Genomic DNA, 25,454 nt, shown 5'->3' with positions numbered 1-25,454 from the left:
TTTGACATTATGTATATAAATCTGTCACAGGAGATAAAATGTATTTAAAAATATTTTGAATGACTATTAAATCTGGGATACCTATACAATATTATTATAGAAATAGCTATAAAAAATAAAACATAGATATAGTGAGTAAAAAGGATAGGAATTAGAAAATTGAATAAAATCAAAACTGAAAAAGACTGTCTTAAATTTTCTGTTTTTCAATAAAATTTTTGAAATGCAGACAGTAGTTTATCAGTTCTGAGGAATTCAGAATTCCTGATGAGTAGACAGAATATAACAAGATGAATTAGTTGAAGGAAAACCTACTAAATACTACAGCAGACCCCCAATTTATAACAACTCGCTATAATCTCCTAATTTACTAGAAATAAGTAAATGATGGTTGCAAAAAGAAAAGGAATATTTTTTGATGTCTAATTTCATACCTTGCAACATTAATATATATTGTTTTTATTATGTTCCTTGAACCAAAACTTGTCCCTTCCTTTTGAAGAAGACTCTCTTGCTTTCCAATGTTATTTTTACCATTTCACTCTCACTGTATTTTATAACAATACAGTATTGTGCAACATGAACATAGTTTTAGAGGGGAGTGAAGCTTTTTAAAAATTTTGTTTCTAATGTCAAGTAACCTTTTTAACATCTGTCTACTGTATTAATTATTTTCTTTACTTTATAAACTAGATAGTATAATCTTTTATCAAATAAATTACTAATATAATTAGGATAATTAATGTAACATAGGTGCATACATTTTTAATAATATTAAGAGATAAAAAAAAGAAGAAATCAACAATCCTTCAGAAAATCCAACAAAGATGATTGATAATTTTAGAGAAAAACAGAAATTTTTTAAACTAAGAATTTCAAGTATTAAACTAAATGAAGCAGCCTATACAATTGTACCTTCACCTATAGTAAAACACACAAACAAGTATCTGAAAGAAGTACTACTATAGTATCACCAACAAAAAAAATTACTCAAGTCTCTAATGTAAGTAGAAACAAATTTTAATGGAGTGGATTAACTACCAAACGCAATTGAGTTTTTATGTCTCTTAAATAGGTAATTATTTCTACAAAAACACTGTAAACACTTCAGATAACTGTGATATGGAACTGAGAAGTGTTCTGTGACAGCAAGGAATAGTTTGATAAGTTGAGAAGTCAGATTATACTATGTTAAAAATGCTACATGAAATTACACATGCAGATGCTTCAGATGTAGAAGGCTATCCAACACATTAACTAAAGTAACTGAGAAAGTTAAATGCTTGGCTCATTTTACATTCAATATTAATAAAACAGGTCTCTACTGGAAATGCTTGCCATATAACTGATACAGAAAAATACGAATATATGCCTGATTTTAAGGCTTCAATAGATGCAATACAGAATCAGACTGTTCAGTTAAAATAATTTAATTCAATTTTACCTTAAGTATACACTGAATTAAGAACTTCCTACATTTTTTACTTACAGAAACAAAGTAAGATGAAGGGAATCTAATGTACGATATTTTCATAAATAATGAAATAATATTCTGATCATGCCAAAAAAAAAATCATCACTCTTTAAGGTTAGGACTCTTTAAGGTTGGAATTGTACTGCAATTTCCAATATTTTTTTTTATTATTTTTTTTTTTTTAATTTACACTGGAATTTTAATACATAATTCAGGAGTGAATTCTATCTACAATTTAAATTATATATCCCATCAACTAAAATGTTAGAGGATTCATAATTATTTTAAAAAATAAATAATGAAAACTGAAATATCAAGAAACCTTCAAGTGATTGTACTGCAAAAAAGAATACATCAAATTTTAATATACAGGAATATACGAAAATAATTCTGAATTGAAACTAACAACCATTATTTAATCAACCATAAATCTGACAATTCCATTAATTTATGGTAAACTGTTTAAATTACAATTACTTAATGTTCAATTTTAAACTTAAATGGATAATATTAGAGTACTTTAATTTTGATTCAGTAAGATATAAAATTATACGATCATGTTATGCCAAATTTATAATAAATTAATTCCAAGCATAGTAAAATATTTAATATAAACCGATATTAAATAAACGTATATTTATATAATACAGTACTAAATTAATGTTTTAGCATTTTTTTATTTATTTAAAAAAGTGCTAAAGCTTCAAACATATAAAACTGTTTTTGGAGGTGGCTAACTAAAAAAAAAATGTTAGTAAAAAGAAGTGACTACAGGAAGGCGTGATAAGTGATATGAAAGCATTTTTGTAAAAACATGCTTGCAATAAAGTAGCTAAGGTGCCCTTTCAACAACCAAAGCAATTTCAACATTAATACATTTCAAATATCCAATAAATTATTATTAAAAATTAATTTACATTTTCAATAAATTTCAATTACTATTTTTAATCTTACTTCATTAATATTTAAAACAAAAAATATTGATAAAATAATTATTACTTATTTATAAATGTAAAGATTTTACTATTTTACTTTAATAATTTTTAACTTATGAAAATAGACATGTGTACACATTTTCACACTAATATATTCTTTAAAAATATTTTTAGATGATATTAAATATCTTACAACAAAATGTCAATTTCTTTAAAAATTAAAAAATAAATTCAAGTTAAATAAAAAAACTAAAAAATATATTAAAAAGAAAAGACAGGAAATAAATAATTCAAATTTTCAAATATTATTATTTTTAATACGAAAATGAAGAAAAATTAAAGATGGACAACTTAAGTGAAACATTTTAGCGCTGATAAGGTGGAACATTAATTAAATAACAGAATGTGTCAAAACATAAAAAGATACTTTGAAATAAATTCTTTTTTTTTAATTTTATTTTAAAAAAAGTTTAATTTTTTCAGCCACACACTTGGTAATGTAAAATTTGAAACATAATGTGCCCAAAAATTCTCATGTAAAACAGTTGATATTAACAGTTAATAGAATAATTTTTTTCCGTGGAGTATTTTTTTACACAATTTAAATTTAACAAACCTTTGTGAAATAAAAAAATAAATTTAATGCCATTGTGAATACTTGTGAATAATGTAACACCACTACAAAAACATTATCAGTTATCAACTTCTAGATATGATTATAAATAAAAATTGCACATAAATTCATAATAAATGAATTATAGGTGAATCAAAAAGTAGAGCAACAACGTATTAATATTCTGACCATGTGAATTGAAAATCAACTACAAGATATATTTATTTATAAATTACCACTGGTTATAAAGGCATTATTGTTATTATTATTTTAAGAATAAAATATGAATGCTTACAAAAGCAGCACAAGTTTCCCTTTCAGAGTTTCTCATTTTAACACAGTTTCCAGATTTAAAAAATGAGATAATTGGAAACTAGTATCATATTACTTTTAGTACTTTTGAGAAATTTAAATGTAAAATAATAATATTCCATTTTGTAAAAGGAAATTCAATAGGGGAGCATATTAATAAAAGTTGAAAAATTATAATGTTAAAATATTTTGCAGTATTATCTTTAAAAGTATGAAGAATATTCCAAAAATCATTTAATACTTAATTCAGAGTTTCTTTTTTGTTAAATAAAATAAAGAGTAGTCAGAATTGTTTTTATGATAAATTACCGCTTGAAGTTTGAAGAAAATTTTTAAGAAAATCAGTTTGTTGTACAGAATGACAAAAGTACTAATGCTTTAAAATTGAAATTTAAATTTAATTTTTAAAATTGAATGCGAATTCACATTCAAAATAACAGAAGTTTTCTTTTTTTTAAAAACTTTCGAGGGTAATTAGCAACACTTTCTTCATTGTTAACAGTACTATAATCAACATCCATTTTAAAAAGGTTAGGCATCTGCTTCAGTTCTGATTAAATAATATATTTGATCTACTGTGTTATAAATGTATTTAATAAGCTATTTTTGGCAAATTTTGTGTGTTTGAAGATTTCATACTATTCAAGTGTTTTGGGATCTTGGTTTTTTATGTGCTACAAGTAAAATTTGAATGTTGTAATCAATGTCTTCACAGAAAGTCCTATTTCTATGAGGTAATAGGCAAAATTTGATTTCTGTATATGTTTTCCTTATATGTTAATGTGTATCTTTATATAGAACAAATATTGCAACCGTATGAGTGGGGATATGAAATGAATTACAAAATAAAGTCATTAATTTTATAAACATCTCCATGTTTTGTTACTTTGATTTGGTATGTACACCACATCAAACCACAATATATATATATATATATATACACACACATTACAAAAACCTTTAATTCTTCTTATCATTAATTTTAATCAGAGACAAACAAAAACTACATCACCTTTGTTTGGAACTGACTTTAAAAGGTTGAAATTTAAAGAAAAATTGAACAAGTATTATTTTTAATTTTTATATGTTTTTTTTTATTAGCTTCATTTTTTATAAATATTTTAATTTAATTTAAAAAAATGCCTTTAAAAAATGTTGTGCACATAAAAAAGTATATAAAGAAAGAAAAGATATTGTTACTGAGCATTAACTAAGCCTCTTGAATTAAGAAATTGTTTTTTAGATATTGTTACTGAACAAAATTCGGAATTAAAATATTTTTTCATCCTAAGTTTTTCAACAAATTTTTGTAAAAAAATACTTTAAATATAAGAATGACAATAGGTTGTACCCCATTACACTATAATATTCTTATTCTAATTCTAATCAATGTAGACACAAAAAAAAATTAATTTAATTTTGTCTATTTAATTTGTCCTTTTATAATGTTTTGCCTAAGTAACTAAATAATGGGACTAATATAACTTCAACAAAATAAAAAAAAGAATCATTCAAACTGATTCAGGTTTAGGATCTGAATATAAATAATAAATAATGGTATATATATATATATATATATATATATCTATATCTATAGGCTTACCATATTTTTTGGGGTCCAACCCAGGACATATTTTTGAAATTACTTAAAAATCTTAACAGTTTACTGAAACATTAAACTTTATTTATTCAGTTGAATTTTCACTAGACATGACTTTTTTCAGAAATGGTTTGTTTGTTTTAATTACATCATAAAATTTACAACAAGAAAGTTCTGAATTAATTTTAACATTTAGCAGATGTTTAACAGTAGTCTACCCCTTACCAAATAATGTTCCCTGTCATTGAAAAAACCCTCTCAACTGGAGCAGACGTCCCAGGCAAAGACATGGCAACTCAACCATTTCATGAAATATCAGTCTTCTGAAACACCTTAAAAATTGTTTTCCACTTCTCTTCAATAATATCTGGTAATTTTTCAGAACTTGAACCACAACCTACCCTCTTTGAATTACCTGGTTCAACAATGTATGTTCATCAATTAGGTCATCAATATTTATGGAAGCTTTTATAATTTCATCAAGAACATGTGCACTCTATTCTAAATCAGACCACACAATTTCAGTTCATAAATTTATCCATTGAAACTTACTAATTTTGTCAAAACTGGTTCTTCACAATTCCAAGTATTGGATATTAGAATTATAAAAATTGTCTACACTTGAGAAGAATTTTTTTCCTGAACGTCATTATTTTCTTTTAGAGCACATAGCAATTCTTTGGCAGAAGATGGTATAAATTTGTGGGGTTTTCTTTTCTGAAGTTGACAAATTAATTCAGAATATGTCTGAAATGCTTCTGTTGCTGTGATAGAATTAGCTTCCAATTTCAGAACTACATTATTAAATAACTGTAGAGTACCATATAAAAATTTCAAAAACAGTTCACTTTCTAGATTTTCAAAAAAAAAAAAATAATAATTTTGGGCATTTGTCACAAGATAAGAATATGATTTTAGGCCATCAAAAATAGAAAGAATTCTTTCTACTGCAGGTAACAAACTAAGGAACCTTGTGCTGCTGTGAGATAATTCCTTTTTTTGTGATCTGTTTCCACAAATTCACAGAACTCTTTAAGTTTTGTTATTCTTACTGTATATATGTGAAAATATTTATAGATCTTTATAACAAAAACTTCTATGTCCAGGGGTAGAGAATCACATGCTGTTTGTACTGAATTGTGTACAATGTGGGCTGAACAACCAATTCCTAAAATAGGTCTATATCTAAATCACTTTGAACTTTTCTAAACATTTTTTTAACACCACCAAAATTACTGTTAGTGTTATCAGCAGTATAATAAACCAACTTTTCTTCAAGTTTGTGTTTTTTCACACATTGAAAAAGATACTGAGTCAAAATTTGAGCGAGCAGTTTCATCTGACACTTCACCAAAATTTAAAAGTTTATCTTGAATCCCTCCTCCAGACTGAGATATCTTACAACAATCGGAACAAGTTTTTCTTATAACTTCTGTTTAAGCTATCAATCGTTACTGTTACATAATTAATGTTTTCCAAAGAACACAACACATTATCAAATATAAATGGCAAAATAACGTTAACAATAATTGCCTCGGTTTTGGTCTAGCAGATGAAAATTTTTGGTCATATAACTTTTTAACCAGTTTAGATGTGCAATCAGATGTTTTGAAACTGAGTTCATGTCTAGCATTGTGGTATGAAAATGTAGCTTCTTTAGCAGCACACTCCAGATCACTGTTATTATTATTCCCATCTTTGGCTTTAAAAAAATCTTTGTTTGCTGAAGCAGTAGCATTAATAACAGTCCTATGTTAAGCTGTTTTCACGTGGATTTCAATATCACCCTTTCCTTTATGTTCAGAAAATTCTCCAGTACATAGTATGCAATAAACACATTCATTGTTACTATCATTACACAATTTCAAAAATTTATGTTTCTGTTGCAGGTTAACATTAAACACACATTTTCTTTTGCCCGTTGTTAAATGATGAGACAAAACACAAGAGATAAAATGATAAAAAACATATAGACGAGTTCTTCACACATGAAAACAACATAAACACATTGCCTTTATTGTGTTGCCAAATGACTAAGTAAAAAGTTGTAGCGAGACTGGTAGCCATGCCTCCGTCAAAATCGACGTCAGCGCTTGTTCCAAGGTTGGCTGTGAAATATAAGGCCATAAGAGAATGTTTAAAAATGCAATGTCAAACATATAGGTCTAAAATTAAAAAAAATCCTTGCAGTCATAAAATTATCAAACCTCAGACACTTTTGCAACTTTTTTTCATGAGCAATCCGTTTGTCAAAATTTGATGGACTGCGCTACGGTTCAAATTCAATTGTTCTGCAACATTCTGACAGTTAATCGTTGATCATACAGTATCAAGTCTCTGATCGCTCAACAGTGTGATCTGATTCCTAGCCATCTGAAAATGCTTTAAATCACCTAAAAACTCGGGTTCGTGACAGAGACATCTCCATATGCTCTTTTCAATTTTGAAAAAGTTTCAGTAGCATTCTCACCAAGTTTAACTAAAAAAACTTTATTGCACAACATTGCTCATAATTACTATCACTCATTTTTGTAGTGCACAATAAAAACTTGTTTCACAAAACGTTTGCTTACGTCTTATGTGGCAACAATAGACTAAAATTATTAATACCTAATATAAATCAGCTATCCATATAACCATATGTTTACTAATAACTTTATAGTGTTGCCAATTTGGCTGCAAAAAAAAAAAAACTAGTCTCACTTTACTTAAAGATCTCATATGTATGACAAATTGAGAACTTTCTCTTTTTTTGAAGAAAGTTAAAAATAATTTTCTGTTTACACCACTTCATATTTCTGTCCTGTTAAATAACAAAGAACTCAACTTTTCTATTGAAAATTAATGGCTCCACTTAAGTTCAGGCCCGGAAACAAATATGATTTTATATATTTTATGTTTTTACCAATTATATGAGTAATTAATAGTAATGTAATGAACTGTAAGAACGTCAAACAACTGTTTGAACAGAAAATCAATACTGGTAAATTTTACATAGCAAACCAACATACAAGAATATTTAACTTAATATATAAAGGTAATAGCTACAAACAAGTCAGTACAGTTACAAATTAGGTCAGTGTTTTCTCATTAAAATAAAAAATAAATGTTTTCTTATTAAAAGAAAAAAGGATGTTACCAATAGATCAGAATAACAATTACTACTAATAAATAAACTATTTCATTAATTAGACAAATTGTACGAGGGTTATTTTTTTTCAAGGTCCGATCAGTCACAAAATTAAAACCACAGTGAAAATAAAAAATTTTTTTATTTGTAACAAGTACTTACATAGTTACGCTATTTCTCTACATAGTCGCCACTCCGATTTAGACATTTGTCGTAGCGTGGTACCAACTTTCCAATACCCTCATCATAGAACGGAGCCGCCTGTGTTTTCAGCCATGTTTCTACAGTGGTCTGCAGCTCAATTTCTGTGCCAAAATGTTGTCCTCCTAGCCAGCGTTTCATGTGAGCATAGAGGTGAATATCGGATGGAGCCAAGTACAGGCTGTTTGGTGGGTGATCAAACACTTCTCAACGAAAACACTGCAGGAGTTTCTTTGTTACAGCTGCAGTGTGCGGCCGAGCATTGACATGGAGAAAGCAATGCCTGATGACAACATTCCTCTCCGCTTACACTGAATTGCCCTTCGTAGAGGTTGAGTCACGCAGTATGAGGCTGCAGTGATGGTCATGCCACGTTCCATGAATTCCACCAAGAGAACTCCATTCCAGTCCCAGAACACAGTAGCCATACACTTTCTGTTGGAGAAGGTTCACTTGAACTTCTTTGGTTTACTGGGAGAATGAGAATGCATCCACTGTTTGGATAGTTCTTTTGTTTCTTCAGTTTCAAAATGGACCCATGTCTCGTCCCCTGTGACAATTTTGTTCAAAAATCTTCTCCTTTGTTGTGGTAGCGCTGGAGAAACGTTAGGGAGGCGTTCATTCTCATTGTTTTGTGATGGTCTCGGACAGCATCTTGGGAACCCATCTCGCACACAGTATGCGGTACTGAAGTCTCTCACTCACAATGGTGTAGAGAGCTGACCTTGAAATTCCAGGAAACAAATCACTCAATACAGAAATTTTGAACTGACGATTTTCTCGAATTGTCTTATCCACTCGCTCAACAGATCATCGGTTGACCTTCCATCGGGCTTCCTTCCCTGACTGCCTGCATCATGAATATCTGTACGTCCTGCTTTAAAGTTCCTGCACCATTGTCGCACTTTGCTGTTGTCACTCATTGAAGTTTCACCGTACACATTACTTATTCGTCGATGAATTTCAGCTGCATTACACCCCTCAGCCTGAAGAAATAGAATTACCGCACACACTTCACACTTGGCGAGAGATGCTATTGTTGTAGACATGTTTACGTGGTAGCTGCGTGTTCAGAACTAAACGAAGTGATGCAGCGTGATTGGTGGCCATGCTAGAGACGCTACACAACACATATGAGCAAAGGTTCATCCAATTTTTGCGCGGGTTTTTATTTCGCGACCGATCAGACCTTGAAAAAAATAACCCTGGTATATTTTGCCTATAATACAAATTATTTTTTTTTCTAGAAGGAAAAAAAATCATGACGCAGTTCATAAAGTTTTTAAATAACATAAACCATTAAGTAAAAGACAATTCATTCAGGATTTAAGGTAATGTTATTCAAAACCACTGATTTCTAGAATATTACACAAATTTATTCATCGTAGAAAAAATTAAAATGTAATTTTTATTTAATAAGCTCGTAAGAGAAAAATATATTTTGATAAAGGACTTTCAAAATATGTGCCGTGGATGAGATATTCAAGTTATGGAGTTACAAGTTAAAAGGACATTAGATTTTAAAACCATGACCAGCTATAATAATAAGATTTTAGTAAAATGTGGCCACACATAATGTGTGCTATTACTCTGGTAGTGTTACTTGCTGTTCATATGCAATAATGAAATGAATTTAAGGAAACAAATATAAATTATTTAAGACTGAAAAAAATTAAATGCCATAAGCTGTAATAATAAATTAATGACAAGTTCTTATGTATTCTGATGAAGTTTACTAGACTTTTTTCTTTTTATAAAGAAGCAATTAAAATTTTCTGATAAAATAAATGAAATTTTAAATTCTCCTACTGATAATAAGTATTGTGTGCAAGTATAAGCCCATTAAGAAATCTTCTGTTAGTAAAATTTCATTATTACATTACAATTTACTACAATCAATCTTTGTAAGATTCACAGAGCTGAACTGCTATTGTACAAATTTTCATTGAAAAAATGTTTTCCAATAGATTAGAATACAACATTTCTTTTCTTTTCTTTTTTTTTTTTTAAATTACTTCTTTAGAGTTTATATAGTAAAGGTTATGACCGGATTACTTGATGCCTTTGATAGAGAGAAACATAGATAAACTTCCTACGTCTGTATTAATTCCTTTAAAGCCAAGACATAATTATAATCTGTACAAGATAGAAAAATGTTATTTTTGTATTATTCACTTAAAAAAGTGGTGGTAAGATTGGAGACAGAAATTATGAGAGTAAAAATGCAAGACAGTTATAGATGATACAGATTGGAAAGCATAAAACAATATAAAACATAAATAAGGTGGACTGCAGCCCACCTTATTTTTAGGAAGAAAATATGTTTGAAGATTGTATGTAGAACTGATGGCAAGTGGACTAAATTAGCACTTGAATGGACACAAATAGATGTTAAAATGTCCATGAAGAAGACCAAAGACTCATTTGATTTATGATATTATCAAATATATTGGACTGAATTGGCAGAAGATCGTACAAAATCATATAAGTTGGAAACATGCTTAAGAGGCCTTCATCCAGCAGTGGATCGATAATGGCTGTAATGACTGTGATGATGATGATATAGAAATAGAGATTTAGATATCAAAATAACCAATTTAAAAATAATCAATATCCTAATAAATTGTTCAAAAGACAAAAGTGTGGACAATGGAACATAAATAAATGTGCACTTCTGATGATGAGACATAAAATAAGGTTAAATATCAATTGCCTAAATCATTTTTAATGAACAATTCCACATTAGTCATTAAAGTTAAACATGAAATTGGTGATGTTAAAAAAACATTACGAAATTGATTTTTTAAGTGAAAGATCAGCAATAAAAATGTATGATACACAACAGATTAAAGAAACATTTTAAAGTAAAAAAACTAGGTGACATACTGAAGAGTAAAGGTAAAAATTATCTAATGTAAAACTTACAACTTCTACTTATTATTTAATTACAACTTATTATTAGAGAAAGGAATTCTTCAATGAAATAAAAACGTTTTTCAATTAAAAACTGCTTTACGCTTTATGCAGTAATAATTTTTCCATGAACTTTGGTCATTCATAATTGTAAATTAATGTCTAAGTTTTTTTTTTAAATCTGTATGTCTACTTCTAATTATTACTTCATAAATAATGCAGATATTTTTGTTTAAGAGATTCCCTCTAGGTTTTGTTATTTCTTTGCATGTATCTAATAATATTCTCTTGTACTAAAAATTCTTTATAAATTTTGTTTAGGTGATGATCCTATAAAAGTATTGAGTTACAAGAGAATTAATAAAACTATAATCATCACCAAACTTAGGCATTAATTTAGCTTCAAAAGTTAATATCAATCTAGCAAATGCAAAAGTTCATTCTAGTGGCATCTGAGCAATTGGTATACAGCAAGTAGCAATAATTTTCATTAACATTTTTTCCACTAGAAATGTATGCTAGTATATGTCAGGAAAAAGAGATAACACAATAGTTACAAAAGACTGTTAATTTGGTTCCATTATAAAAATAAATAGGAAGTCTGGAATGATCCTCTACAGTATTTCTCTACATTTACCCAAGAACATTAGACTGTATCTAATCAGCTGTCAGTTTTAATAAAGTTTATTGTCAGTATAAAGTTTTATTTATGTTTATTTAAAGCATACGTATAAATATATTATTTATATTTATACATTTTAATAAACATATTTATATTATCAATAAATAACATAATAAATTTGAACGGTTTTCAATTCACCAGAAAAACATTAGTATTCTTAATGTACTGTTTCTCTTAAAAACAATCGTTACTGCAGAATACCTGCACAAATAAATATATAAGATTCAATTATAAAAAATTACAAGTTTAAAAAGTTTAGCTCATTGCCAAAATATTTAAGACTGTAACACTTTTAATTTAAAATGTTTTTCCTTACGCAAAAACACAATAAAAAATATTTAAAAATCTAATTTCAAACAGATTTTTGCAGAGGGCTATTAAATATGTGTTTACTCTTTTTTACAATAATTTTGGAAAACATAATTTTATAATTAACATTAACATCCTTTAAAAACCTGTTAAAATAATAAAAATAAAAACTGTAGAATAAAGAACAAGTAATTTAAAAAAATAACACTCAAATCTTGATAATATATGGTGCTCACTTTTCTAAATTCAATGGAATAAAAATAATTTATTTAATTTAGTTAAAAAATTGCAGGGTTCCGATAATTTAAAATGTTACATCTTTGCAAATAATCTTTTTTTGTACTTATCAACCACAATTTTTACAAAGTACCACCAATTGAAAACAGTAATCTTAAGTGTTGGAAAGTCACCACTAGATATCTCCAATGATTTGATACCTCCCAGTAATCAATCTGCAAGTTAGCTACAAGCAGACAGCATACAGAATTTTGCATAATGCAGTTTTATAAGTGAGAATTTATAGTGACTGTGCATGATTTAAATTAAATAAAAAAAAAAAAATCAATTCCACTTGGAATCAACTCACAGGTACTCACAGCACCCTAGTATAAGCAGTTCAAGGAAACAGTATGTTTTTTTTTTGAAGCAAGAGGACAGGATGACTACATGAAGTACAACATATGACTGACTGGTCTTTCTTATCTGAGTATGCTGCAGAACTGGCTATTTCTGCAATTAAAAAAAGATTCCAGTTACTAGTTTTTTTGTTTTCTTTTCTTTTTTTATTAAGACAGGGTACAATCCTATTATTGAAAAGTGAATATTTACTTTTATCTTAATGAAGTAAGCAATAAAACATGCTGGAGTGAATATGCCAAGAACAGGACTATTATCTTGATGATGTTTGTATAAATGAAGAAAGCCACATGCAGCAGAGTACTTTTACATACATAAATTTTCATAATTGTTTTAATTAATATTTGATTACAAATAATTAATATTAATATTTGATTACTTCAAATATACAAGCGCTTGAAAATTCATGGATAATTTTGAATTTTATTATGTATTTTAGTACTTTTGTAATATTATAATGCTCTTGTTATGACAAATAAAACAAACATCTTTTTTTGTATTATTTTTTTAAAATAGAAATCATAAAAATTCATTATTTTCATATTTCCCAGTGCTTTTATTCACACACAAAAAAAAACATGTGCTGGTGTTACTTACAAAAACAAAATATACATCAGAAATCTGAACCAGATTGAATATATTTAACCACTGCAGTGTTATTCTCAGTACATGAACATAACCAAATGATCAAAATTGTTTTTCTTATTAGGTGTGATTTTGTGGGTAAATAAATGTAACAAAATGTAAAATGTTAAGAATTGCAGGGTGTAATGGTACCAGCATAAAAGAAATAAGGAATTAAATTCAGATAATTAAATATTTTTTTAAATAAAAATGGAATATAAAGTTTCATAAAACAAAAATCTTTGTAAATTTCTTTACTAGTGAGGTGACAAATAATAGGAACCAGAGACATCAAGAAATTACAGTAAACCCTAACTATTATTCAACCTCTGTTTATTCAGTACTACCGTATTGTATAATTTAATCAACCAATACACCAGTTACATTAATTAGGTAACATAGAATAAGACAAAGAGGTGAAACAATTTAACAACAAACCTGTACAGATATTTAGCAATCCAGTACAATAGTGTATTGAAAATTTCTTCCCAATAAAATATTAATTCTAACACGTTGTTCAACTGTTCCATTTTGTGATTATCTGTAAGCAACCAGTCTACATATAATTTCTGATTATTTCATTTTTCAGACACAGTTTGGTGTAGAAGTGAAGGTGAAATTTCTTTAAAATGCTCAGAAATAGATATGTTAGCAAGTTGTCAGTTCCCTTTAATCTGACAAGTTTATTCAAATGTGTGGAATCAACTGCACACACCAAATCATCAATATTCAAAGACTACAATTTATCATTGTGCACATTATCGCATTTCTTTATTAAATAATCACACCCATAATCATTCACTGCATTTTTTCAACAAACATAGCAAAGCTGACAGTGAATTTTAACCAGTTTGAAATTCCATTCCTTTCATCCAACAAACAGATTATAGACCAAATTTTACACACACGAGTTCTCAATCTTTTACACATTATAAATACACACCAAGAAGCACACAGACTAGACAGCTGATTAAGAATACTGCCAATCCCTTACTAACATATCAGGCGACTCATCTTGGATGTGTAGATTTGCAATTATAGTGCTGTAGAGGTAATATTTAGAAAGGAACTTACTTTCTGGATATGCTATCTATTTTCACTCAGTTTATAAGATGGAAAGGTTATTCATAACTTGATGGAGAGTTGTTTCTTGGAATTTTCAAATGGAAATAAATAGTAAAGTAATTTTAAAGAACTTTCCAAAAGAAGAAATTTCATGTGAAACTTTTTGTTTTATTTTCAGCCATATCAAAATGGCGGTCCGAAACTCAAATCTTATTGCTGTTACTTTGATATTCAGTGGAGCAAATAAAGATAGTTTTAATTTATTTACTGTAATTATAGCATTAAGTAATTTAAAAGTCATAACACTTGCTGAACAGTTCATTTCAGAAAATTCTAAAGCAAAAATTTTGGAAACATTTGCTATCAGCTCGAATTTTTGCAAGGTGAAAGGAGGTCAAGAAGTACATTAGTTTAAAGAAATCATGAAACCAAACATCTAATTTTTTGACAGAAATTTTACACCAAAACGATACAAAAATTCATTCTCTCACTGCAATTATTAATTGGCCAAAATCAATCTGTATACTGCATATCTATCATTCATGTGTTTTATCTAAGCAGTAAAAGGTTTTCCAGTAATTTCCCACTTATTAAACAACAATTTTTCTGCTTATCTTAAAATTTATTCAGACTTATTCTCTTGAAGTAACCCTTTTCACTTTGTATGGGTTGGTGCAAGCATTAGTTTCATTCTGCACAACATTTCTGGAACACTTCTTTCAGGATTCTGCAAATGAATTTTCCTTTATTTAGCCTTTTTAGTTTTATTTAAATATTCAAAATGTTTTTGGAAATTTTCAGCTTTGATAATAAAAATGGTGTGCCAGCACTAAATCCAGCAATACCTAGAGGCTGTACAATAATTTTTGTCTTGTGTTTACCTAAATCTGACAGATTAAAAATAATGTGAGATCTGAATTGAGGGATCTAAATAAGATGTAAACTGAATTCCTTACAACCTGATCATTCTGCAAAATCAGGAATGTCTTATGCAGTAGCAGCTGGGGAAATGGATGCAAAGTAAACAAAAAATGCTAATGGCTGAAGTAATATTTTATAGACTGGTTCCTGTTGTTACTGAGGGACACTGAGTACAGTTTCATTATATGCTGGTAACCTTTTGTAGAAGTTAATGGCTAATGACCATAGCAGTTAACATCACTTAATATTTCCAATAAAAAATCACTTTTTGGAATGAATTACATCACTATCAGACTTTCTCTTTAAGCAATGGGGGCAGTATTGACTTTTCTTGTACTTCTTCAATTACTTCACCAGTAACTTTAACAATTACTAGAATCGGTTATTTGATTAACTTATCAACCAATTTCATAACTTTCAGAAGATGATAGAAGTAAAGGCCATCACTGACTGAATTTTAACTTCTGAAATGCTTCCAAAACTTGTAAACTTGGGTGCACAATTTTATTTCTAATTACAATTTATAAAAAATTTAAAAAATTTTCTCAAACATTTTCATCAATTTGACATAAATTTGTTGTTTGGGAAACTATTTACTTTTAGCACAGTAAAAATCATCTGATGCATAAATAAATTGTCAATGTAATCACTACATTATAAAATGATTTAATAAAATATTGTGTTGCAGTTTTCTCAAGGCTACTTTCCAATGTAGGCAATATGTTACAGCACAATACACATCCTGTTAGAGGCACCTTTTGAAGAGTTTATTTAGCAATTTTACAATTATTCAAAATACAATTTCAATCATAACTGAAAACAATCAGTCAAATGGTTTAATAAAAAACTGTTCTTAATATTTTCTTACAAGTGAAAGGTAGACCATAGTTTAAAAAATTATTTTTGTTAACAATTCAAAATAAAGAAATTGAAGTTTTATTTCAAGACTGATATTGAACATCAGCCTAGTTTTGGTTATCATTATCAGTTTGGTTTACACTACACTGCAATAAATGGAACTTAATTGTTAATATAGTTTGAATAAATGTTGAAGTAATAAAAAAAAAAAAATGAAAGGATTGCAAATAAAATGTAAATACTATAAAAATATTAAAGGTTTTTTCTTACAGCTGATTAGTCAAAGCCTACAAATATTAATGTACCTTAATTTTGATCAGCTATTAGAAATAATGGATAAATTTGTAACACCTTTTAATAGAATTAAGAGGCTTTAAATGAATGAACACAGCAGATATTATTTCAACACACTGAAAACAATACAGTAACTATAAGAAATCATCACCAAATATCACAACATAATTTTTAGTGTTAAAACGCACACAACCTAGTGGTTTCTAAAGTGGGGAGCAAACGTGATAAAAAGTGAACATTAACTACAGTGCAATCGCGATCATCCATCACGAGTACAGTCAATTAGTGCTTCAAGTGGGTTCTACAGACACCAACAATACCTGCACTGGACTGTACTTACAAACAATAAGAGCAGAGCCCGTCAAAATGTAGGGGTGGTGCGCCGCATTGCCATACTTCTAAACATATCCCATAAATTTTTAATAATTAATCTATAAAATCTTTTATTTACTTAATTCTCAAATACTGTGCATAAAAATTAATTTTCTAAATAATAAGCAAAATTTTATAATGGGATTTGCAATTATTACATTGCTAACTTTTGTTCATTCAAGAAATAATTCTTGTACATGTACAAATTTGCAACAAAAAACTTGAGTTTAATTTACTGTGAAGTGTCCAACTGAACACTAATATGTTTTATGTAAATTTCTACTTATTTACAGTTACAAATGTGTATACTACGTACAAATATGTATACAAATTTGTTTTATTCTATTAACTGGGAAGAATGATTAAACATTTTATTAAATTTTTCTTTTTATAATTAGGCTATTATATTTCATAAAAAAAATATATATATAAATAATTAAAAATAAAGCAAAGAAATTAATATATTTAATATTTTAATTTATGAATCAATGTGTGGCCAATTTTTTTTCATAGAATAAAATTTATATTTTAAAACTGGATATTTTATCTACAATACTATAATTTTATTTAAATAACCTAAGAGTCTAATATATTTTATCATTTTATATATAATCCATTTACTAAAAACAAAAGAAAAAATTAATAGAATATTTTAAAAATGAAAATAAATTTAATACAAAAAAAAGTAAGATAATTTTGATAGCTGAAATACAATCTGAGTATCAAATATGGATTGTAATCTAATAATTAACAAAAACTGATATAGCAATGTGCAGCAGTGTTACTAACAACTACTAAAAACACATAAGAAAAATAAGTTAATAAAAAAACATGTTGTGATAAGAATGATAAATAAATAAAAAAAAACATTCATTTTGAAATTAAATAAAAAGGAATTAAAAATAAAATTTTTATAAACAATTACTGCAGAAAAACATTTAAATAAAAATAAAAAAATACTTTTTTTAAATATTTTAAACATAGTAAAGCAAAATAAAAAGTTTTAATAGAAATTGACATATACAGAATGGTAATTTAATACAATATTAAAATAGAAAAAAAAAACAGAGAATAACAGCATATAATCAATATAATAATACAAACACATTTATTTATTAAAAAGGATGAATATATAATTTTACACTATAATCAGAAATACACATCCAAAAAGATTTAAAAACATTATTTAATACCAAATATATGAATAACAATATTCACTGAAATGATTTTCAGTATTTCTCTAACTTTCAATTATATTACTTATAAAACTCTGAAAAGTTTTCTTTATCCAACAAAATATACCGATAATATTTAAAATCAACTACTTCATAATGATTATTTCAAAACAATTATCTAATTTAAAACACTTAACTGTATGGTAAAACTATTTATTATAACGCTGCCTTGCAAGATAAGATACGTAGAAAAAGGTGTCTGATAAATGCCTGTACTTACATAGAACTTCAATGTAAACAACAAATTTCAACCTTTATATGGGCAAATTGCATATTTATATTAAAAAAATTGGTTTCATCTGAAACAAATGGGTACAAAATACCTTTACTCATTCTAGAAGGATGGCTCCCTGATTTAAAATTACTGTTTCAGATGAACCATTAGTATGGAGGAGGTCATTAAGTATTCTTTGTTCTTTGGTATTAGAAATAATCTGGTTGGAATATAATGAATACTTTTTATGCAAACTTAATTTCTATATCTACAAATTAAGGTTATTTAGAACATAAAACAAAGTGAGAGGTATTCTTGAAAAATCATTCTAGCTGATGCTGTGCTGTGCTCTCTGGTGATAAAACTCATTTTCATTTGTAGAGATGTGTCAACAAGCAGAGTTTTTGGTATAGAGCCGTAGACAGTCTTCAACAACTCATTGAGCAACCTTTGCATAGTGAATGTGTTATTGTTTAGTGTAGAATGATATTTGGGCTACACTTTTTTCAATAAGGAAAGCTCACTGACAGTTACATTTCATTGTAGTGTAGAGTGATGTTACACCACTTCCTAGAACCGAGACTAAACAAACTTGCAAAAGTATGGTTCCAGTAAGATGGAGTCACAGCACATTTAGCAATGGCATCTTTGGAAGTCCTGAGAGAAACATTTTCATGATATCTCACTTACTATGTAGGGAACAATCTATGGCCGGCTCACTCACCAGATCTATCTCCTTGAGATTTCTTCCACGTGAATGAAGAAGAATTTAAATATAGGCTGCAGAAGACTGATGAACTGAAAGCTTCTAGAGTTCACAGCTCTTGAAGGCAAGCACTTTTGTAATAAGTGTTTTACAAATGAAAGATAACAGTAATAAAAGTTGAAACATGGAGAATAAATGTATTTGCTTGTGTATTCATGAATTTCAAATATAGTTTTGGAGTTTTTACTTTTTTTTTAATTTGACTAACTCTTAGGATAGCTCATAGGATGTAAGGGAGTTTTCTTCCTTACAACCAAAAGATAAATTTTTCAAATTTTTTAATCAAATGTTCTTCAAACCAATTTGATTTACTTATTTTTTTAAATAAAGTATAACACTTTGCTTTTTTTATTTTATTGGTATTTTTTATTATGATAAATCAGAACTGTATTACTTTAAAAGAATTTTCAATAACTCCATTAAAATCCATTGTAATTTTTGTACATTTTTTTCTTATCTTTTTTTTGCTTTAGCCTCAACTGACTGTTATTTCAACTAATTCACTTTTTCAGTTTCTTTCTCTTACACTTTTCCTTTATCATTTCCTGGTGTTTTTCTTTTATTTCTTCTGTCCAGGTATTTCTTCCTCCATTGTTTTTGTTTTTCCTGGAAATCTGTGATGTTTTGTAATTTCTTCCTCAATGATGAACAATCTTTGAAGTCTTCTTGTGTTATTTTAAGTTCTTTCATGTCCTTTCAGTTTCTCTGATCCAGTTGGTTTTTAGATTCCTAAAGTGTATAAATAGCCTGTTTGTCACCTGGTAGGATTCATTCTTTGTAAGTGGCCATAGAAAGAATTTCTTTTTCTGATTACATCTGATATTTTCTCTATGTTTATGTTCACTTCGAATTTCACACAATTCTTGGGTGTCAAGGAAGTTCTGCTCCACTTCCGTGTGAATTTAATGAACGGTATGATAAGCTCATGTAATTTTTGGACAGTTCTAAAAGTGGAACATTGGGTTCACGAAAACTGGTTACCTCTGAGTTGAGTGATTTTAAATCCTTTTTCGTGGCTTTAAGGGGTATGGGGCCTAACTCCAAGGCCTGCTGAAGTGAGAGAGTCATAGTAAAGGAAACAGTTCAGTCCCTGTTGTTGTGCCTTAGTGTAAGTCTTATGCTGAGGTATCACGAGAAAAGCGGGAGGCCAGTTTGAATTGAAAGCAACAGGAGGTAGTTTTTGTAAATTTAAATGAGGGGGTTTCTGGTAAATCAAGCAAGGAGTTGAAAGACGAATTTCAGGTCATCCTTGAAAGAGGTCAAGCCTGAAAATTCGAAACATTCCTGAAACTAAAAAGGGGTTAGTCATCATAACAAAATATACAGACAATAAAGTAATTTCTGACTCCTTGAAGTTGGGAAAACAGACATGAAAGTCGACCCCAAATGGAGGAAGTGCTCTAGGGTCATTGTTTATGACATAGACAGGCATTTATCTGAGGATGAATTGATGACTCTGATACATGAACAAAATACTCAGATGGCAGAAATGGACTAAGTCCAAATGTCGATTATATTTAAAAAGGGTAGGCATGATGCTGAATGCTACCACGGAGTGTTCGAGGTAAGTCCTGAACTCTGGAGACACTTTATTGCTGAAGGCAGGCTGTTTGTTGACTTCTCTTCTTGCAAAGTCAAGGACTATTTAGATGTCCAGCAATGCTTTAAGTGCTGCCAGCATGGACACAGGGCAAAGTTCCGTAAGGAAACTGGTGGCAGTTGCAGTGCGAACTGTAAGCGTGCAAATAAGAACTCTAAGCACTCTGCGAGTAGTAAGGATTGTGGTTATTATTGGAGGGCTTTCAATATGTATATGAATTCTTTACCGTTACACAGTTAAACTCAGTCAGTTAAATGAATAGGGTACTTACATTGTAACAGATAGAGTTAGGTGAGGTTGCTCTTCATAATGGTTTGGATGTTCTTCTTCAGCATCCATATCTTTGTCTGCTGATCTGCTAGGTTTTTCTCATTATTGGAAACGATTCTATTGTGGGTCTGCCAGTATGTATGCTGTTCTGTGCAGAAAGGAGATAGATTGTGTCTTCTTGCTACAGCTCTCAGATAATCATCATGTTGTTGTTCGTGTAGATGTTCAGAACTTACATCTACATGTTGCAAGTTCATATTTTCAGTACAGGAATCCTGCTGACAGTCATCTTGAGGTCTGGGATAAAATTCTCAGATTCTCTAGTCATAGTCCAATCCTTATTGGAGCGGATGTTAATGCTAAGTCACTGTTGTGGCATAGCTGATTCACTGATGAAGGCGGTGAATTGGTTGAGGGCTTTTTAGCCCAACATGATTTACAGGTATTTAATGTGTGTGGTATTTGACGTCTGATATTTAATGTGTTGTCCACCTATGCTAGTATGGTAGATGGACGTCGGTTGTTTGGTGGAATGAAAATTGATGTCACCATTGGTAGGTTTACTCCTGCCAATGTTAGTGATTGGTAAGTGGTTGATGATTGCTCAAGTGATCATTGATTGATTGTTTATTAGATTGTTGGTGGCTTGAATGATCATTACCAACATAACATTCCGGTTCAGCAGGGTTGTTTTCTGGAGACGTTAGCTTTAGAGAACCTGACAGTTAGGTTGTCAGTAGCTTTCATTGCTATTGAATATTTGATTTCCAAAGTTCAGTTGAGAGAGGATTGTCCCATGATGGAATAGAGAATTAACAGGTCTGAAACAGGCTGTCAGTTGCTTATGGAGAATGTCTCAGCATGAGGATGATCTGGAACAGCAGGCAGTACTGGTTGGGAGAGTATAGAGATCGAAGACCTCATTATTTTCATAAGGTCTGCATGGTGAAGAGGGATTCCTGGTGTTCCTTTGTTACTGAACAGGTGAACAGGAATCCCTGGGGTGCTGTATATAGAGTTTTGGGACATAAACATAGAAAGGACATTCTTCTGTTTGCTCTCTCAATTTGGCATGGCGTAATATCAGATGTATCTAAAATTTTACGCAGACTATTAAATAAGGCTATTTGTAGTTTAGGCAGGGGTAAATGAGAGAACTATCACACAGGTGTTTAATAAATTGTTGTTTGGCGGGTACTTCCCTGTACGTTGGAAGAAAGGAATTGTTAAACTGTCATTTAAAGAAGACAAGGATCCCACTGTTAGTTCATCTTACAGGCCCCTGATGCAGCTGCTGGTTATTGGTAGTCTTTGAGAACCTTCTCAAAGACTACCAATAACAGCATGGGTTATTGATGCAAAACCAGTACGGGTTTCATCTCAGACAAGATACCAAGGATGCCATACTCCATGTGATGAGTGTGGTGCCACACTCATCACTCATCATCATGAGTGTCAACGCCAGTGGCAGAATATGTTTTGGGAATTTTCCTGGACAATTCCGGTCCTTTTAATAAACTGTGGTAGCCTTCAGTTATTTACTAACTATACAATGAAGAGATTGTACTGATAATGAATTGCAGGTATTACAAAACTATTTTAGTCATCACAATTTGTTGCTCTGCAAGGGTAACCATGAAATTGGTAAGACATTGTTTAAAGGTTGTCCCCAAGGCAGTGTGTTGGGTTCGCAATTGTGGGTGCTCGAGTTTGATTCTCTTCTGCAGCTGAGATTGCTCAGTGGTATCGTGTAGTAGCTTAATGCTGACACAGACTCCTGCTGGTCAAAGGATGCTTGTGGAGGGAAGTTGAGCTCAGGACCACTCATCTGTGCAGGATATTGGAGCTGTGGGCTCATCAACACAAGATGACATTCAGCCTGGATAAGACCACTATGATGCTCCTCTAGAGCTGTTTGGCTGTGTCAGTAAGCCCACGTTTTGATGGCAGATCGTGTTAAATATGTTCAGACTCATAATTATCTTGGGTGTTTCTGGATGAGAAGTTTCAATTCAAGAAGCAGCTTCAATACGTCATGGAGAAAGCCTGCAGTGCCTTCTTCAGAATTCGACGTGTGGTCAATCCTGATTGGGGTCTTAATTTTAAGACCATGAGTATTCTGTACAAAGGCATGTGCGAGGTTATGCTGAATGCAGTTTGTTGTTTCAAAGTTACCAGAATATTTTACTGAGAGCCCAATAACTTATGTCGCTGGCGGTAGCAGGTGGTTACTGAACTATTTCACAAGAGGTGATCTTGGAGATTGCAAGAGTGAAACCAATCAATATTCTTAAGGTAGAAAGGCAGGTACTTTATGTTGCTAGGAAGTTGGGTGAGTTGACTTTCCAAAAAATCCAGGAATTGAGCAGCATGGGTATGATTTATGGCAAGCTTGATGGGATGAGACAGAAGATGGGCGGTATATGAACAATCTCTTACCAGATATTAGGTGCCCCAAACAAGTATTCCCCTAAAACAAGTATGTTTCCCCACAAGGATTTCCCCAAACAAGTATGTTACACAGTTTCTTTCGGGGCAAGCTGGCAAGATTCAGCCTGATTAATATGGGTTTATAACCACAATGCAGGTTGTTAGATGATGTTTTTCATGTACTTATGAGTGCATGAAATATGATAAGAAGTGTACAAGGTCATTTGTTGACTGGATATTCTTGTGTTAGTGCTGAATTTGCACCAGAACTGAGGTAATCAGGCTGAATGGACTATAGTTGAGGAAGTCATGGCTTATCTAGCAAAATAAAGGATAGTGGAGAGGGTTTAGCCCCCAACTGGGCTTCCTTTGTTTCCTTTGACTCTTTTGTTTTTATTGTTCGTTTCTTTGTTTTTGTTAATTCTTTATTAGTTATGTAATGGTTTATGTTTTTATTTTATGTTTTGTGTGTTTTAGTTTTAGTCAAATTGTGTGTCAGAATCACTTTTACCTCTTCAAGTAGATGTAGGTGATTTCAGTTCCTTTACTCAACGATTGCAAATTCAGTCTTCTTTAAGAATAACTGAGAAGTGTTTTATTTCATTGTGTCCACCTTTACTAGAAGTATACTGTTGGGAATGTCGTGGCATTCTAGCCAAGATGAGACTGCAATATATCTACCACAAGGTTTTGAAAGATGACCTCCGGCAAAGCCTATCAGGGCTAGGTCGTGGTGGTGGGGGGGGGGCATGGTAACCAGAAATGTCACATGGTGGGTGTCTTCTTCTTTGGGGTCAGGATGCATATATAGCTTTTTGATGAATGACTATAGCATAGTGTCTTAGTTAAGTGTTCATTGATATCAATTCCTTACTGTAGGTGTTGTTAATTAATTGAAAAGCTAATTACATTTTACTGAATCTTGACCTAATACCTTCCTTTTCAAAGATGTCTTCAATTATCTCCCCTAAGAATTTGAATTTTTTAGTTTTGTTAATTCTCCTATATCCCATTAATAGTTTTTTTAGGGGTTTTAATATCCATTATGAATTCTGTTTTCATAAGATTTCCAGAACTGTCTTTTCTGCTTTAAATCTTTATTTATAATTTTGTAATCTTCAGTCTAACTGAATAATTAATTCTTTGCACTGTATTCATAGGTTGTATAAGAATAAAAACAGAATTATAATTTTAAAAGATTAAATTTTCAACATAGGATTATTTTTATTTTATATTTTCAAAAAAAAATTGCTATTAATTATTTTTATTCATATATTAGGTATTATTTTATTCTTAACATATACTTACACAACACAAAATAATTAAATCAAAAAAGTGTCAAACACTTGGTTTTTTTTATTAGAATTAATGTTTAAAATCACCAACATATTTAATTTAATTTTCTACTAAACAACCCTACAATGATACTAAATATGTGAAAATTAAATAAAAATTTTGATTTATGTATAATTATTTTTACAGGACAGTGAAATAGTGATATAAGGTAATTTAATGATAAAATAAAAAAGTGATCTGACCTGCTGAAAATCTCTTTAAGCTCATGCTCGGAGACAAACTGTCCAAGGTTTGCAACAAATAATGTAGAGCATGGTGCTGTGCTCACCCCGATACCTGGTTGAGATGATGGGCTGGACCCAACAGGAGATGCGAGCGCAGGAGAGGGCAAAAAGTGAGGCAACGAGGCAGCGTGCATCGCTGTGAGGGCTGCAGTCGGATGGGGGATTGACAACGGTGGCTGTAGCATAAAATAAAATTATGATTAGATGAACACAGAATTAAAACTTAATTACCAAATACAATTAAACTACATAACTACACTACAATTTTATACTTAATATTCAATTAAAATCAAAGAGAACTTCTGTCTCATTTTGCATATTTCCTTTATGTCACCGAAAATCACTTGGTTACATATTTGAGAGAAAACACATAACGTGATAATAACACAATTAATTAATATAAAAATAAAAAGAAATTTA

The 25,454-nt window shown here is 29.9% G+C and overlaps 1 protein-coding gene across 2 annotated transcripts in view; it reads right to left on the bottom strand.

The window, feature by feature from the left end:
* cpo (RNA-binding protein) overlaps nucleotides 1–25,454 on the bottom strand; it is a 96,722-nt gene that overhangs the window by 16,391 nt on the left and 54,877 nt on the right. The window contains exons 6-7 of one of the 2 annotated variants that reach the window (XR_012756315.1): nucleotides 24,993–25,210; nucleotides 12,756–12,898 (exon numbers count right to left, since the gene is read on the bottom strand). Coding sequence is in view for 1 of the 2 variants with exons in the window: in XM_075365380.1 (XP_075221495.1) it covers nucleotides 24,993–25,210 (218 nt within the window). In the remaining variant the exon portion in view is untranslated. The remainder of the gene's footprint in view (nucleotides 1–12,755; nucleotides 12,899–24,992; nucleotides 25,211–25,454) is intronic. The other variant, XM_075365380.1, reaches the window with a different exon arrangement.

Source organism: Lycorma delicatula, chromosome 5 (assembly GCF_047948215.1).
Source record: "Lycorma delicatula isolate Av1 chromosome 5, ASM4794821v1, whole genome shotgun sequence".
NCBI lineage: Eukaryota > Metazoa > Arthropoda > Insecta > Hemiptera > Fulgoridae > Lycorma > Lycorma delicatula.
This window is presented reverse-complemented; position numbering and strand designations above follow the sequence as displayed.